Source organism: Barbatula barbatula (genome assembly GCF_947034865.1).
Source record: "Barbatula barbatula genome assembly, chromosome: 21".
In the NCBI taxonomy this organism is placed as follows: domain Eukaryota; kingdom Metazoa; phylum Chordata; class Actinopteri; order Cypriniformes; family Nemacheilidae; genus Barbatula; species Barbatula barbatula.
The window spans coordinates 12,069,926-12,085,856 of NC_136784.1; the positions used below are offsets into that span (position 1 = coordinate 12,069,926).

Below are 15,931 nucleotides of genomic sequence, written 5' to 3' on the forward strand. Positions count from 1 at the left end.
GATGAAAATATTTACCCCTGAAAACCAAGAGGATAATTTTCCTTCACTGACTGTGTTCCAGAGACATCTGGACTATGTTATAAAGCTTTTGTGTGAGGTGGGAACAGATTGAGCGAGAAGACACAACCTGTGGAATGTTTGCACAATTCAACTCCTGAACCACGAATGACCCATCACAACAGCGAGACTGCTTTGTTTGCATTACTTTACCGAGAAATCGTGTGTATAATTATTTTAAAGTTGTGAGATGTTCATAAAAGGCATTACATTGCTTCTGACTTTGTATTATGCTGGTATATTTAATCATTAACAAATGCGGTAGAGATCCTCCGACTTCATCACAATGGATAGAAATTACAAATTAAATATACAACATGGAGAAACTGACCTTTTTCTTAAGAGAAGCTTCGGAAAGAGGGGAAAGTTATTGGAAGAAATGGAAAGCTTTCTTGGATAAATAGATGTCATTTATGTCAAAAATTTATAAATAATTATTTCACTTAATTAAAGTTTGGGAAACATTTTTCTTTGTACTATGGCTTAACACTTTGTTCATATTTGTATTATAATTGTTTTTATTTTTCATTTTATTTTATAATAATTATTTTTCTGCGGTCAATCTGTTTTGTTACTTCAGGTTCTTTTTCCTTCTTTATTTTCATTTTAAAAAATAAAGTTGAAAAAAACAAATGCGTTAGAAATTAGGTTTATTCTAAGTTCAATAACATGCTAAACTATGCAGGGCTTTGCTGTCAAGGGAGCACCGCAGACGCTCCTAATGAATTTATTCTCTATTTCCATCTATCAAGTACAGTGTGTTCACAAACACACAAGCTTCTGTCTGGAGCTCCAGACTGCAGATATGCCAGTTCTTCATGAGCCGATATTTGATCTGGTTTGTTTTGTTTCTCACTTTTTGCACACAGTCTCATTGTCCTTATAAGGCAGGTTCAGTTCCCATGAAGATTTGATTCACAGACCCTTTTTATTTTATTTCCCAATTGTGGGAAATTTGGCACTCAGAGGCCGTGTTGCAGCAAGACAGGACCATTTACTAAATGAGTTTGTTTTTGGTTTCATCAAGAGCCGTCGGAAAGCTTTCGTCTTGCTGTTTGTAGTAAAACTAATCACATCATCAGCATTGGGTGACACACAAAGTAAACACGGCTACATTTGGTCTTTGCTCCTCATATGGCGCGCGCAGCTCTCTGTTCTAAGAGCATCACGACTCGAGATCGAGAGCTCTCCATTAGGCGAGTGAGAGTTCTGACAGGTCCAGGGAACAACAGCTGGTACATCAACATGCCAACTCCCCGTAGTGGTGGGCATGACAGATCACGCTGTACCTTATTATTATTATTACCCATTAACATTAATAATGTACATTTGCTTCTCTTAATTACCTCCGCCTACATGCTAACATAACACCTTCCTCTCAGAGCTCACTTTATCTTTGCCAACTCGACAAGTACAAACCAGTCGCTGACCCTGAACGCCGAGCTCTCACGAGGCCATGTTTATGGAAATAACTGTTGCGTAATCCTCGCACACCTCTGAACATAGCTGAAAGGGGGTGCTTCATGCTGCTCGGGTTGAGCAAGCGCTGAGGTAAATGCCCCTCTGCACTTTCCAACTGATGTTTCAACTAAATTGATGCAAAAATGACCCTTTACACCGGCTCTTCTGGGAATCTTATTACACTTATTGTATCCTAAAGAAACTGGAGAAAAAGAATATCTTAAAACATAATCCAAGTTAAAAACAGCTTGCGATGTTCTCTGACACTTTCCTCCAGGGTTGGCATCGTGCCACAATGGTGGTGAAATTATTGCTTTTCCTTTCATGGTATTACCGAAGTAAATCTTCTTTGTTGCAGTAGTACAATGCTAAGGGGTCATTGAAATCCTGTTATATGGGCATTACACGCCACCATTAATTTGTTTTTGAAATGCTAAACCTAATAGTTTCACTACGGCTGACTCACACTAGATGACAGGAAGGTTCGGAAGGATTCACGTTTGACGCTCATCGTGTGAGTGAATTGTTAAGCCTGCTCTTTAGTGAGGGTTTAAGTGTATTAACAATGGCAGAAGTTTCCATTTCCTTCGTCACTAAATGGGATTAAACCATCACTAAGCAAGTCCATCCATCTTCAACCTGTAAAAACTATTTTGCGATACAGTGTTGCAGGCCACTGAGGGTTATCTCGACAGAGTCAACAGATGCTTGCCCTCGCTGTTAAACCTGTCAGTTTTGCAGAAGATTAGAATCTCAGCATAACTCAACATTCCAAACCTCATTATTTATGAAGTTTAAAGAGTTGTAAGAGGTGGAGCACTGCCTGTCTGAATGACTGTGTTCAGTCCACTGGATAGAAAGGCGTCTACTAGATACAGGAAACGAATTAAGCCGTCACATCAACTCTTATTTCATCAAGCTTCCTGAGCTGTCAGCAGAGTTGATGCACAACAAAGTAAAGTTTCACTGGGTCCCACGAAGCTTTTGGATATCTAGGAACGTTCACCACAAAAATAAAATTCATGTCAGGTTAAAAACAATAAAAAACAATATTTCAGTGGTTTTAGGTCCGTATAATGGAAGTCAATGGAGGCCAGTGTTGTTTGGTTACTCAAAATATCTTCTTTTGTGTTCTGCGGAAGAAAGTAAGTCATACAGGTTTGACACGAGACACGAGTGTGAGAAATTATGATTTTCATTTTTAGTGAACTATCCCTTTCAGATAAACAAACAAATGTCACAACCCACTTTAGGGTATCATCTTACTACTTCCTCTCTTATAAAGAGAGACTTCTCAATTTGTGGAACTTCCACAAAGGATTTCGCACCCATATACTGAAACGCACAGTTCGTCAGAGTTTGGGTATTCTCCGGCCAAACCGGATCCTGAGAACAAAGCATTTAAAAAGCTTCAACACATGAGAATACAGGAGCTGCGTGTCCGAATGACGCCTCAGTTTGAAATCCGACGCTGTTTGAACCCTGGAATGTTTACATGAGCGTTTAAGCGCCGTCGATTGTGGGCCAAAGTGGCTGAATGTATTATGTCTTGTAAACCACGAGGATTTCAAAATCTTGCCAATGGAGATTTTATTATGGTAGTAAATCCAGGCAACACTTCAAAAGTCCCTACACACAGCTGTAATTAAACCAAAGCCACTGAAGGGAAAAGTCTAGGTCACGATTAAATTACAGTGCTGCCTGTTTCACAATCTGCTTGCTGTACCCTCATGACCTTCATGACCTCCTGACCTCCAGCTGGGGCATAACATGACAAGAATGTGTCGTCCTGCAATGCAATTTCCATTGCCTGTGCATCTGATATTTTTCATATAATCATTTAAAACATTTTAAAAATGAAAGGTCCAGTGTATGAAATTTAGAGGCATTTAGTGGTGAGGTTGTGAATTGCAACCAACCCTTTGGAAGCACTACAGTGGCTGACACAGCACTAAGATGTGTTCACGTTTTCGCTTCTTTCCCGAATGAGTTAACGTATTTCTGAAACACGCTCTGTAGAGCAGTTTGTCCATTTAGGGCTACCGTAGAAACAACATGGTTAATTCCATGCAAGGGGACCCGCGGTGTATGTAGGTAGAATTAGCTCTTTCTAAGGTATTACAAACATAACGCTTCATTATGTAAGGTAAGGTTATACACATATGAAGACATAGTCATGTATTTTATATTGCATTTCTGTCAACAGATCTTCCCAAACTTACTCACTGGAGTCTTGATTGCTTTAAAATATACCTGAAATACTGTTTACATGCACCGAGACACCTTATCAAGCTATAATTCTTGCACAAGTAAACCTATGGTTGACTCTACACCTTTCGGACCATGTTTAATGCTCAACGCACTTCCCCATTTCATAACTGCTATTGACAGTTACACAGCGCATGGTTAAAGTTCAGACCCAATTATGATGTACTATTCCTGTCAAGTCCTAAGTCATCAGTGTGTTTTTTTAAGTAGCCAGTGATTAGATAAAGCGGTTAAATGCTGTCTACAGAGGATTTACACCTGTTCCTGTCTTGATGTTTAGTATACAGTATGATCTGTTCCCTTTCTCTTCGCTGCTGGCTGTGAGTCAGATAATTTCAATGGAAAAGAGCTCCGTCAGAGCCCTCGAGTGAAAATGACCTCAAATAGCCATGTTCTCTAAATCGCATGCAAACATAACACAAATGCCCCAAGTGTGGTCTCTGTGACACCTGTTTATGTCATAACAAAGCAGAAGTAGATATTTCTCATAGAGAGAGCTGGGTGGTTTACTCCGAAGGGAGAGGAAGCGCAGAAAACCTGTTCTGTTCCTGCTTAACAGCATGACAACCACACATATCAGATACTGAGTCATAACTCAGATATTTTACTGTCAAAGTAAACATGGTTACTAAAAATAAGCTGTCGTTTAATGTTAAGTCCGCGATCTGACCACGTTTGAAGTGAACTCTAAACCTGCATGCATGCCGTGTCATCACCGTCACAGATTCAGGGAATCAGGACAGCGTGTTCTGAAATATACTGTTTTTATTGAGCTCATATTCAACTTTTATTTTAGACTTTGATCACTAGCCTATAACAATGCTCCGTTAAAGTTGTCATTAATCGCATAAGAATTACAATCGGATAAAATTTAGGTATTTTAAGCATTAAAAACATTCTTCATTCCCTTGAGCCTATGCCAGGGATATCTTTATCCGCAGGGGTTAAACAGGTGTTCGTTCAATGACTGCCTTCCAAATTAAGAGCGCGTCAAGCAATAAAAGATGCATGGACAAGGATTCCAAAAGTGACTTTATGTGCAGTCACTAGGACATAGATCCATATGTAGCCGATTATAAGGCATGCCTACCCATCTTGTTGTGGTCGCATATTTGTTCTGTAATAAAATGGACTGTCTTGAAACGATTTCCAAAAGACATAGTAGATTTTGTGGCTTCTTGGTATTTGCAATTTTGCAACAATTTCTTTTCATCCCCTTTATGCATTCCCATTCCGTTTAACTTAAACAATCTTCCTATGAAGATATATGCTTATGCTACAAAAGGCACCACCACTCCCGTCTTTCTCTTTATGGTTATGACTCATCAGTACATTACCAAATACCAACTGCAAATATAGAGCACAACCCCCATTCCTCAGAAGCAGAGTTTCTGTTGTTAGATCAATATGTCATTTTGGTTGACACGTTGTCAGGAAGATGTTACCTTCTAAAGAGCCTGGTGAGAAAATAGGCGCAGGCAGTATAGCTGACTTGTAAACACAGCCCTGCTTGTTGAAATAATGTAAACCTAGCATGTGTTTTCACGAAGAACCATGACAAACATGAACGCATGAAGGTCTTCAGATTTCGCAATGCCAGTGTTTTTGCACCAAAATTTGAATTTAAAGCATTCATCTCATATGTTATTCAAAACATTTGCTAGACTAGTTTTCACTGTTTATAAATAAAGGGCGTTCTTTGATCAAACTCATGTTTTGTTTCAGCATTCATCTGTCAGCAAGGTGAGAACTGCATGTGGCGATTACTCAATCGTCGAGACTGCAATGAATGTGTCACTACTAGAGAGAGTCCGAACCCGGGCGGAGTTCCAACATTGGGACATTCGGTTCATCTGAGCGAATCTTTTTAAAACGATTCACCGAGTCGTTTTAGACATCGCTCGATGGTCTTACAAGGTCTCGCGCGGCATTAAAATATCGATTTTTCTAATCAACTTTCACCCGGTTTGCTAAGAAAGCTTCATAATATGCATTTTATGAGTATTCTGCAATAGGCTGTAACCCACCACAAAGATGAATTCTCACAGTTTGCGAATTTAATTCATCATTTTATTCAACGTGTTTTTAAAGGTAAGCAACAACCGAAAAATTAACACAGTTGTTCAAATGCAAACTACAAAATTGAAATAGTTTGTAAGTCCCTTAAAAATGTAAGGTTTTTGTTTGACGTCTACAGTGAATCGGTAAAGCTTTGCGAATCGATTCAAAAACAACCGGTTGACTCGCTCGAGCATCGGGCATCACTACAGTCGAAAGTAGAGCACAGACAACAGCATCAGTAATGTTAGTAGAATGAGACGGACTCTGATCCACACCGGGAATATCTCACACCACACAGCTGCTTCGCAAAGCACCGCCTCATTGCGGGTTTAGCAATTCTCCAAAGTGCCAGAGGAGACAAATGCACAAAAAGATAGACAATAATGGATACAGACACTTTTTTTGCATTAAACATTTCCATTGATGAGTAAGTAGGATCGTTTTTCCTTCTGCAGCGCTGGACACAGATCCTTTACTGGGATGTTTTTGTGCAATTTGTCGGATTAGTCCGATTCACGGCTGCTTTACAGAATTGACGTGTTTAAGTACCGTAGTTTAAAAAAATGAATGTGCTGTGGATTAATAATCCGGTGCCGGGAAGACACGGACAGAAGCGTTTTGACACGGATGAGCCGGTGGCGAAATGTCCCAGGCTCAGCGAGTCTTCGGGTGATGCGGGTTTGCTGGGTTCTTCGCCGGGATCTCCGGTCAGCGGAGCGCCTCTGAGCGTCAGCAATACCCACCAGGGTCCCACTCACATCGGCCAGTTCTTGCTGGTGCCCCTGACCGATAGACCGGGGGTGCACAGCGCTTTAGATTTGGACACGGGAGAGGAACTGGTCTGTAAGGTAAACGTCCGTTTGCCTTGATGTAAATAATGTAAACATGATGTTTGTGAACCAACGTGCTCTTAAAATTAAATGTTTTGATACGTTTATAAAAAACAGTTTTTTACTTTATTTATTTAGGCTATACATCACTTTGAAGACATACTATCATCTATAAACATTGTCATGTATTATTACAGAATTGAATGGACTATATGGGCAATAATGGATGTATGGGTCATTAGATGTTTTATACACAAATGTTAAAGCATTATAGGGTATTATAAGGGTATGGATAAGTAGGGGCTTTTCCAAATCCTCTGCCAGTTCAATATTGTGAATCCGGTGTTTTAAACGCACAAGGATCAGAAATGAGGGGAAAAAAGCTGATGTGTCACTCAATAACATTCCCTTTCACCGTACAGACAAGAACACCATACAAAGCTTTAACACTACATGTATTATAGTACCACTTCCATTCCCATTCAATTTTCTTTCTTTAATTTGATCGATCAAAATTGTATCTTTCTTATTAACACAGGATTTTTATTGCATCTGCAGGTGTTTAATATGGGCCAATACCAGGAGAAAATCAGAGCCTACAGCATGCTGCCAAGGCACAAGAACATTGCACAGATCAAAGACATCGTTCTTGGGGAGAGCAAAGCCTATGTGTTCCAGGAGAAAGATTTTGGAGACATGCACACCTTTGTAAAGAGCAACAAAAGGCTTTCTGAAGACCTGGCTTCCAAGCTGTTCTACCAGGTGGCATCTGCCGTGAACCACTGTCACCAGGGCGGCATTGTTTTGGGGGACCTTAAGCTTCGCAAGTTTCTCTTCTCCGATGACAAAAGGTGAGAGTAAATCTTACATAAATATTTGTTAGTGTGTTAGATCATGAGTTTTTTGGGTTGTGTCAGGTGCAGCACAATGCTGTGACATCAATGCAGTCCTGAAAATAATTCTGGTTTAGTTGTGGTTGTGGTTCTGGTTCACTTTCACATGTGATCGGCGCCGCTTCCCTAAAAGAGTCGACGGAACAAACTCATAGCACACACTTACTTGTGTTTCTCTATAAGAGGAATAGCGCTGGTAATCCTAGTGCTGAATCTGTGTCACACATTTTTCTGTAGAAACCAAGAATCCTCTGAATTATGTATTGAAAGGAAATGTCCTACATTACACACAGGAGGGAACGTACTGTAACAATCTCCAGCATTAGATGGAGCCAGACTCCCATCGTGTCCAGTAATAAACTAAAATCCCAGTCCATCTACAATCATGGGAAGATATTTGTTTTTCATTTCTGGGGCAACTTTTTCAAACCTGACCTTTGGGCATTGGCGTGATTGTGAGTAAATGTAAATAGAAAGCGTATGAGAATCCAGTCACCCTTTTCTCATAGCAGGCATCGGGTGCAGCAAGATGAGTCATAGCTATGCACACAGAAGTAAACTCACCATTCAGAAACATGCACTGTACCTATAGTACGAATTTACCTATTCTCTTGAATACAGCAATGGTGTTAAGCGTGGAGTGTCAATGTTGCACAATATACGTGTCTTTGCAAAACACTATCACCATGGGACTAAAAGCAATTCTGTTACCTGAGACAGCTTGGGTGTACTATTCTGTGCCTGATTAAAAATGACTTGATTTATGACTTAGTCTCATTCATGATACTGTTTAAAAAAATGCCTTTAAAGTGGTCTAAACACTGACTCCGACAACTACGTACTGTATAATGAAGATAAAATCGTGACATTCAAGGAACAGATCACCCCAAAATTTAAATTCTGTCTTCATTTACTCACCCTGGAGTTGTTTTAAATCTGTGTAAATTTCTTTGTTCTGATGCAAACAGTTCTGGGGCGCTTTTGACTATCATTGCAACTTTTTCTACTAGTCAATGGGGTCCAATAACTGTTTGGTACGAGCGTTCTTCCAGATGTCTTTCTCTGTGTTCATCAGAACAAAGAAATGTATACAGATTCAACTCGAGGGCGAGTAAATGAAGACAGAAGTTTTCTTTTTGGGTGAACTGTCCCTTCAAACATTTCTTATGTTAGCCATTGGTTAACATGGTAATTTCTTAGCCCGCCCGCTTAAAGTGCTTGACATACTCTATATAAAATGCTCTTTTTGATCAGGCAATGGCTTTGAGTCTAGTAGAATAGGATTCTGAGCGAGACAGGATCCTTCCTTCACCAGCTATGAACATTGTAACACTGGCAGACTTACAGTCTGTCCTGACAGACGCGTGTAGCACAGACGTGACCGGGGCATGCTGACATTTGTGCAGCCAAAAAACTGCCAAGCTGCCGCCACGTAGAAACATGTTGTTAAAGGGATAGTTCCCCCCAAAATGAAAGTTCTGTCATCATTTACTCATCCTCGTGTCATTCCAAATCTGTATGACTTTCTTTCGGCTGCAGAACACAAAAGAAGATATGTTGAAGAACGTTGTCAACCAAACAACACTGCCAACCATTGAGTTCCATAAAACCATGGACATCTTTTGTGTTCCACTGAAGAAAAGCTACTCATAATTATTGTAAATAAATTATAATTTTTATGTGAATTATCCCTTGTTCACTCTGACAGCCATAAAGGGCTTTAATAATAGTTTCCGGAGTAGTGCAACAGTGACCATTGTTAATGTGGCGTGTAAATGTGTCTAGTGATTTAACAACATTTAAAAGAGTCAAACTTCATGCAAATGAACAGTGAGTACAAATGGCACTTACAAATCTGTGTCACTGTGACTTCTGTGAGATACTGCAGTCCAGTGATACTCAGGGACCCAGCGTAGAGTGCATTTTCTATATTTGAACTGCATGTTTCAAACAGGTCCAGTGGACTTTATTACTCTCCCACGTTGAACATATTTAGAGAACTTCTGGCATCTTCGGAGCACAAACGAAGGTATTTAGGTGACATCCGAGAGATTTCCAGGCCTCCTCATAGACATCAGTTTTTGCCAAGGTCCAGAAAAGTTCTAAAGACATCGTTAAATTGGTCCAGCCGCACATAGTGACTCACTTGAATTTTTTTGAAGCATCGAGAATGCTTTATGTGCGAAAAACAAACCAAAATACCAACTTTAATCGATATATACTCCTCTTTCTTGTTAGTGTATGGGAGCACTTCTTCTTTGTCTTCTTCTTGGACGAGAGCAAACTTCCCCTTTAACTGTGTCCCAAATGACACACTCTTCACTATGCACTCAACCATCTATTGTATGAATTTCTGAAGGGTAGTATCGTCCCAAATGGAATACTAAACCGTTTTATACCAACCGGAAGTATTTCTGTTTCTCAGATGAGGGCTAATGACGTCAATACCACGGCACAATGCATGTGAAAAAAAATGCATTGTGCATTTAATGTAGTTTTATCTGTTTTGCCCGGCAATACTTTAGTCATCATTAGATTGAAGCGTTATAACTCTGCAGGATGGTTTTGCTTGACCAGCTTCTGATCGCCATGCCTCCGTTCCGCTACGTAAGTGAAACTGAGACTCTTGAGTGCGTAAAGTGTCCTCAGTTCCACACTTCATATTTTTGGTTTGAAAAAGTGCATCATCCGGGTACTTCAAGTGCACTTCTTTTAAAAAATGTGAACGCACTACTCACCCTAGTTATACCACAAAATGGCATAGAATAGAGCATAAGTGCATGATTTGGGACGCACCTAACGTGTTCAGCACTGTTTGTCCCTAGAACTGAAAAAGAGAACCCCTGCTGTGGTCAAATGTAGACATAAGTTCATAATTTTATTGTTCTATTTATTTGTACATACAATTGCATTTCATTATGCCAGTTTGCATGTTCCTGTAGCTCAATTGGTAGAGCATTGCATTAGCTGAGCAATAGCCATGGATCTGATTCCCAGAGAACACATGATTGAAAATTATTATTAAAAATCAGAATTACCAAATATAGCTGTTTCAGAAAATACCTAGAATGCAATGTGTGTGTTACATGAATTGACATGGTTTAGTAACCAAGACATTTGAGTATTAATAACCATTTGTGTTACCACAGTAGTATTACAAACACCAAAGTTAAACTTTGGTTACTGTAATGAATTCATGGATAATTTGCGGTTACCGTGATTTTTTTGTTTTATTTGAAGTCAAACCATGGTTATTTACTGTAAGGGTTGATATACGCTTATCTGTTTCATTATTTTATGTTTTATGTATTTCATTTATGCACTTTAGCAGACGCTTTCATCCGAAGCAACTTCCGTTGCATTATACTATGAATGTTTGTTTCTGAGTATTTGCAATCTCTAGGATCGAACCAATGACCTTGGCATTGCTAGCACCATGCGCTAACCACTGAGTGTAAATACAATTATGTCATATTATTTTACATCATCTCTGTCTTTTTCGAAACCTTGTATGTCCAAATTTTCAGATGTTTCAATGTTTTTCAGAAAATTAAAAAAAACGTAACAATTTTTTTTTAACAATTGAATACCGTGTTGTCAAAGTTGACAAGAACTTAGTACTTTTTATTGGTTTGATATTTGCAAAACCCAGTGACACACATAAAGGGGGACTAATAATAGACTAATGATTTATAGCAAAAAAGAAAAATAGAAATAAGAGGTTTCAGAAGGACAGCTGTGATTTTTATGTTATAATGCAATCTATATTACTAGTACAAATGCACAATATTACTTTTATCAGCCTAATTGAATCAATTTAACCTATGGCCACTTGCACAGCTCAAATATGTTAGAGCAACCAGCGGCCTACTTGCAGCCCACATTACAGCAACTTGGTGGCAGCCACCATCTTTTCCGACCGCAATTTCTATACCCTGACTAACTTTTGCGAAACGCAGTAATAACACTTGATTGATAACCGAGAAGCGAATCATTTTGAGACTTGCTTAACGCAGAGATACAGTGTGGGCTAACACAGACAAAGACATCGGCTTACCTGGAATGTGTCTGTTAGATTGTGAAACAGGGTCTGTTCATGCGTCACTGGCGTAACAGCGCCGTTCATAGGGTAATGAGGCCGTGAGCGTGAGACACAGGTGCAACGAGAACACGGTAGACCTGCACACTGGTTTGTCCTGACTCCCTGTCTCTGTGTCATCACACGCACGCACAGGGCTATGACTCATTCTCTCCACCTCTTGTAGAATGCTGTTGTATCATCTGCAACCCCCCGAACCGTGACTGATAGCCGGTGATGAAACACAATGCCATGCATAGCAGCTCAAGTTTTACTGAAGGGATAGCAAGAGAAACGCACACACGCGCTCACGGGTCATCAACTCTTACTGTTAATGTCCATGTGGATATTCCTGGATTTTACTCCTGTTGGTCGTTGAGCTAAGTTTAGCTGAGAGTCGACAAGATTACATTAAAGAGCTCTACAGAGCAAGGAAGCGTGTAAGCTTTGGAAACTTGTGCGTGCTTTTGTTTAAACGGGGGCTAGAATTAGACAAGGCTCTGTTCTTAACTTGTAGTAGTAAAGTTTGAGGGTCAGACAAATCAGAGCACCTGTCTTTTCTATGATTTACAATTTGTGATCTTAACAGATATGACTTGATTTACTTAGGCTTCAAATTGCATTAAAAAAGGCTTCACATTGATTTATTTCGATGTAGAAAAGCACATTCTATGAAAGGAATAGTTCAATCAAATGTCATGTTGGTTGAATTGCTTAGTCCTAATATAAATTAACTCTCCCACCATCTTGCCCTTGTGTTATTGAGTTCAAATCGTGTGACATTTGCATCATCAACATAAGCATTAGTGGCATCTGTTTGTCTGTAATTTGGTAAGGATTTGGAAGACAAAGATAGTTTTACCGTAATGTATTTGTACTTGGTGGATTTACCATCAACGCTTTACGCGCACACAACGTCATGCGGAAACATTGCAAGAGATGTGAAGAATGCGAGCCGCTCTTCAAAAGTAATTTAAGGGACAAGCAGCTATCCAAACTGCATTATATTATAACAAGTGGCTGGATTCTTTTCTAGACAGTTATGTGCTATTCATTATTAACAATAATGTATTTCTTTCAGGACTAATTTGAAGCTAGAGGGCCTAGAGGATTGCCACATTCTATCCGGAGAGGACGACTCGATGTTCGACACGCACGGTTGCCCGGCATACGTGAGCCCTGAGATATTGAACGGCGGAGGCAGCTACTCAGGGAAGCAGGCGGACGCATGGAGCCTCGGAGTTATGCTGTACACCATGCTGGTGGGCCGCTACCCTTTCCACGACCCGGACCCCCAGACCCTATTCTCCAAGATCAGACGGGGCACATACTGCCTCCCCGATGGGCTGTCTCTGAGGGCGCGTTGTCTGCTTCGCAGTCTGCTCAGAAGGGACCCTAGCGAGAGACTCACCTCCGCGGAGGTGCTCATTCACCCGTGGTTCAAAGGCAACACGCAGGACACAGGAATTGCAGAACAGGAAGTCAATCTCAGAGAACAGACAGTGCCCCAGTTTGAAGTAGAGCCGGACGAGAACCTGTTCTCCTGAGAAAGCCAAGCTTGAAAGTGGACCAAAATATTGTCTTGGTATTTTTATGTTTTCTAATTTTATTTCTTGTACATTTTCTAAGTATACTCAGTGAATACTTAAAAGTACTGTATCATCTGTGTCAGGTTTAGCGACAGCGTGCAGCCAGCTTATTTGAAGTCATTTGGTGCTAGTGAACCGTTCTTGTGCTGTATGAAGTGAATACTGAGACTGGGCATTATGGGTCATGTGATAGTAAGAATGTCGACATGGAGACTAACCTCAAAGGAGAATATTAGCCGCAATGGAGGGGGAGGACAGACATGGGCCAGACCTGTGGCTTAACACCAGACATGTATGTTTACTCAGCCATTGAATACTGCAATACCATGTGCATGTCTTAAATACAAAGGGACTGAAGATTACAAGAAAATATATACAAATAAGCTGTTCCATTTTCACATATGCCTTTTAGAACTGCTAAACAGTATGGGAAAGAAAAAAATCAGCCAATGATTTTAAAGATTTTTACTGTAAAGCTATACCAAAATATTTGTTTTGGGTAAATACAAAAATTTGATGTTATGGTTAAGGACTTAAGATGGTAAAGATGCTAAAATGTATTAAATATGTCCAATAAACAGTCTAGATATTTTCATAGTGAACCTTCGGATAGATATTAACCTGTGGGAAAGAAAAACTGCTTAAATCTCCTGAAAGTGAGAAAATAGATTTTTGTTCCTACTTTTCACTTGATCTCACATGTCTCGCGTTTCCAAAAAGATCTCAACAATGTCTACAGCTGTGATCATATTTGCCAAGATAACAGTCTGCAAGTCAGACACTAAAAAAAATCTCAAACATTTCTCACTAAATTCTTCTTAAACTGAATCATCTCGGCTTATCCACATATGTTTTATAGCTCAATACTCATGCCAACTATTTCTCATTTTTATTTTATTTCCCATTGTTTCTAAGGTATTTAAGAAAAAAATGAGACTATATTAAAGGTAAGCGAGATCTCAGAGCTATAAATACGCAAACCATGAGTGTAAGTATTCATTTTAGAAGATCCCTGCCGTACAGTAATCTCTCTTCCAGTCAGTGTGTCTCTATAAAAATCCAAAGGATTCGAAAACATTGAAAAAAGTATATGGTGGGTCAGTTGTGAGTGCGGACAATATAAATACTAGAATGACTCAACGGGGTGTTGGTGAACAGAAGAGGAATGGGCTGAGATTGCCATGTTCAGTATGACTGTGTATATTCACTCTCACTATAAAGAAAAGAGTACTACAATAGCATTACTGTAAGGGCAGAGTTCCTCCAGAGGTATGTTTTTGCTTCCTCTCACATTGTTACCTCTGAATACAAGCATAATGGTTCTGTGCGACTTTTATGGTTTCTGAAAGGCTCTTTAGAAGCAAAGCCTCTGTTAGGCTGGAGGGCATGCAGAACGTCTGTCTCATGCACGCAGTACACGGAGAAAGCTGACACGGGTGCACAAAGTTCATATTGCACTGTGAATTATGTATTTGTGACATAAACCTCAAGGATGACCGTGAGGGTGTAATGGTAAAAATTCATTGTGAAAATATTAGCAAGTGTAAATATGTAGATTATAAATGTGTGGACAAAATAAAGTCTTTTTCTTATTCTTATTTAAACTGGCGGATGACTTCCAGTGAACACATAAGAAGTAAACACGTTATTCAGATGTGACTGAAATGTGATGTTTTTCTTGTGTAACTGAAAACTCAAAATTGTTTAATAATTCTCTCGGAGCCTAAAGGCCCCACACAGTTTAGGTGTCGATGTAATTTTGTATTGACTGGCAGCAGGGCTGTAGAAACAAGCCAAAAGTGTATTTGTGTGCGTGAGTGAGTGAGTGTGTGTTTGTGTGTGTTTATTGTTTGACCTACGAAGACTCAATGCCTTGATTTTATATATATATATATATATATATATATATATATATATATATATATTAACTAGCCCCATAACTTACTAAATAAACGTACTAAACATATTTATTAAAAATCTATTTTCTGTTAGGGTTTGGTCCAGATTTGGGGTTAGAAAATATGTTTAGGTTGATACAAATATGTATTACGCCAAAGATGATCATGATAGCTGCATCAACAGCATCAGGTCGATGAATATTCATTTTGTTCCAACTAATTCTATGTTTCACTATTATTTGTAATATATAGTCGCTTAAAGGCAGTAGGCTACTAGAAATAGTAAAATAGATCCTTTACCGTTTGTTTGTCACTCAATATCACTTCAGAAACGGCCTGTGATTTTTCTTCACACAATGCACTAAACAGATTATTTTTAAGTGGGGGGGACAAAAACATGTCACCCTACCAGACCCTATTTTATAATTATTGCTAGGCCCTGTTTTTTACCAATACGTTCTCCTCTCTTGCTCTAAAGCCAAGTCAAAAGAGAAAGTGTAACGTGCCTCCGTATGACGTCATAGAGGCTTGCGTAAGTGGTTGATTGGTTATCAACAGAGTAGCTGAAGCGTCTCCGTTGATGGGCGGCTGCCAGGGCGCGTCGCACGCCACGGATACCATTTCCAAACATGTCAGAACCAGTGCGCATGCGGTAGGCTACTCGTGTTCTGTGCTACCTCGACTCTTGTCTCTCTGAGTGACACTGAGTCACTATTTAATGTGTACGGTGCTTGAAGCTGTCTTGGAATTAAAGGCTAATGTGATGGGACGTGGCCATGTTTAGAGGCCGGTTGAC

The 15,931-nt window shown here is 39.6% G+C and overlaps 1 protein-coding gene across 1 annotated transcript; it reads left to right on the forward strand.

Annotated features, from left to right (window-relative positions):
• The first annotated feature begins 6,049 nt into the window (after positions 1 to 6,049).
• On the forward strand, positions 6,050 to 14,899 carry trib1 (tribbles pseudokinase 1). Its single transcript, XM_079484859.1, has 3 exons — positions 6,050 to 6,695; positions 7,236 to 7,528; positions 12,730 to 14,899. The coding sequence occupies exons 1-3, from the start codon at positions 6,411 to 6,413 to the stop codon at positions 13,193 to 13,195; spliced, it is 1,044 nt and encodes a 347-aa protein (XP_079340985.1). The 5' UTR covers positions 6,050 to 6,410; the 3' UTR covers positions 13,196 to 14,899.
• The last annotated feature ends 1,032 nt before the right edge of the window (positions 14,900 to 15,931 follow it).

Bases quoted from the DNA above. Each gene is read 5' to 3' on its own strand.
- trib1 (XM_079484859.1), top strand. From the start codon at position 6,411: ATGAATGTGCTGTGGATTAATAATCCGGTGCCGGGAAGACACGGACAG. The intron at 6,696-7,235 runs GTAAACGTCCGT...TTGCATCTGCAG, and splicing joins GAGAGGAACTGGTCTGTAAG to GTGTTTAATATGGGCCAATA. The intron at 7,529-12,729 runs GTGAGAGTAAAT...TATTTCTTTCAG, and splicing joins CTCTTCTCCGATGACAAAAG to GACTAATTTGAAGCTAGAGG.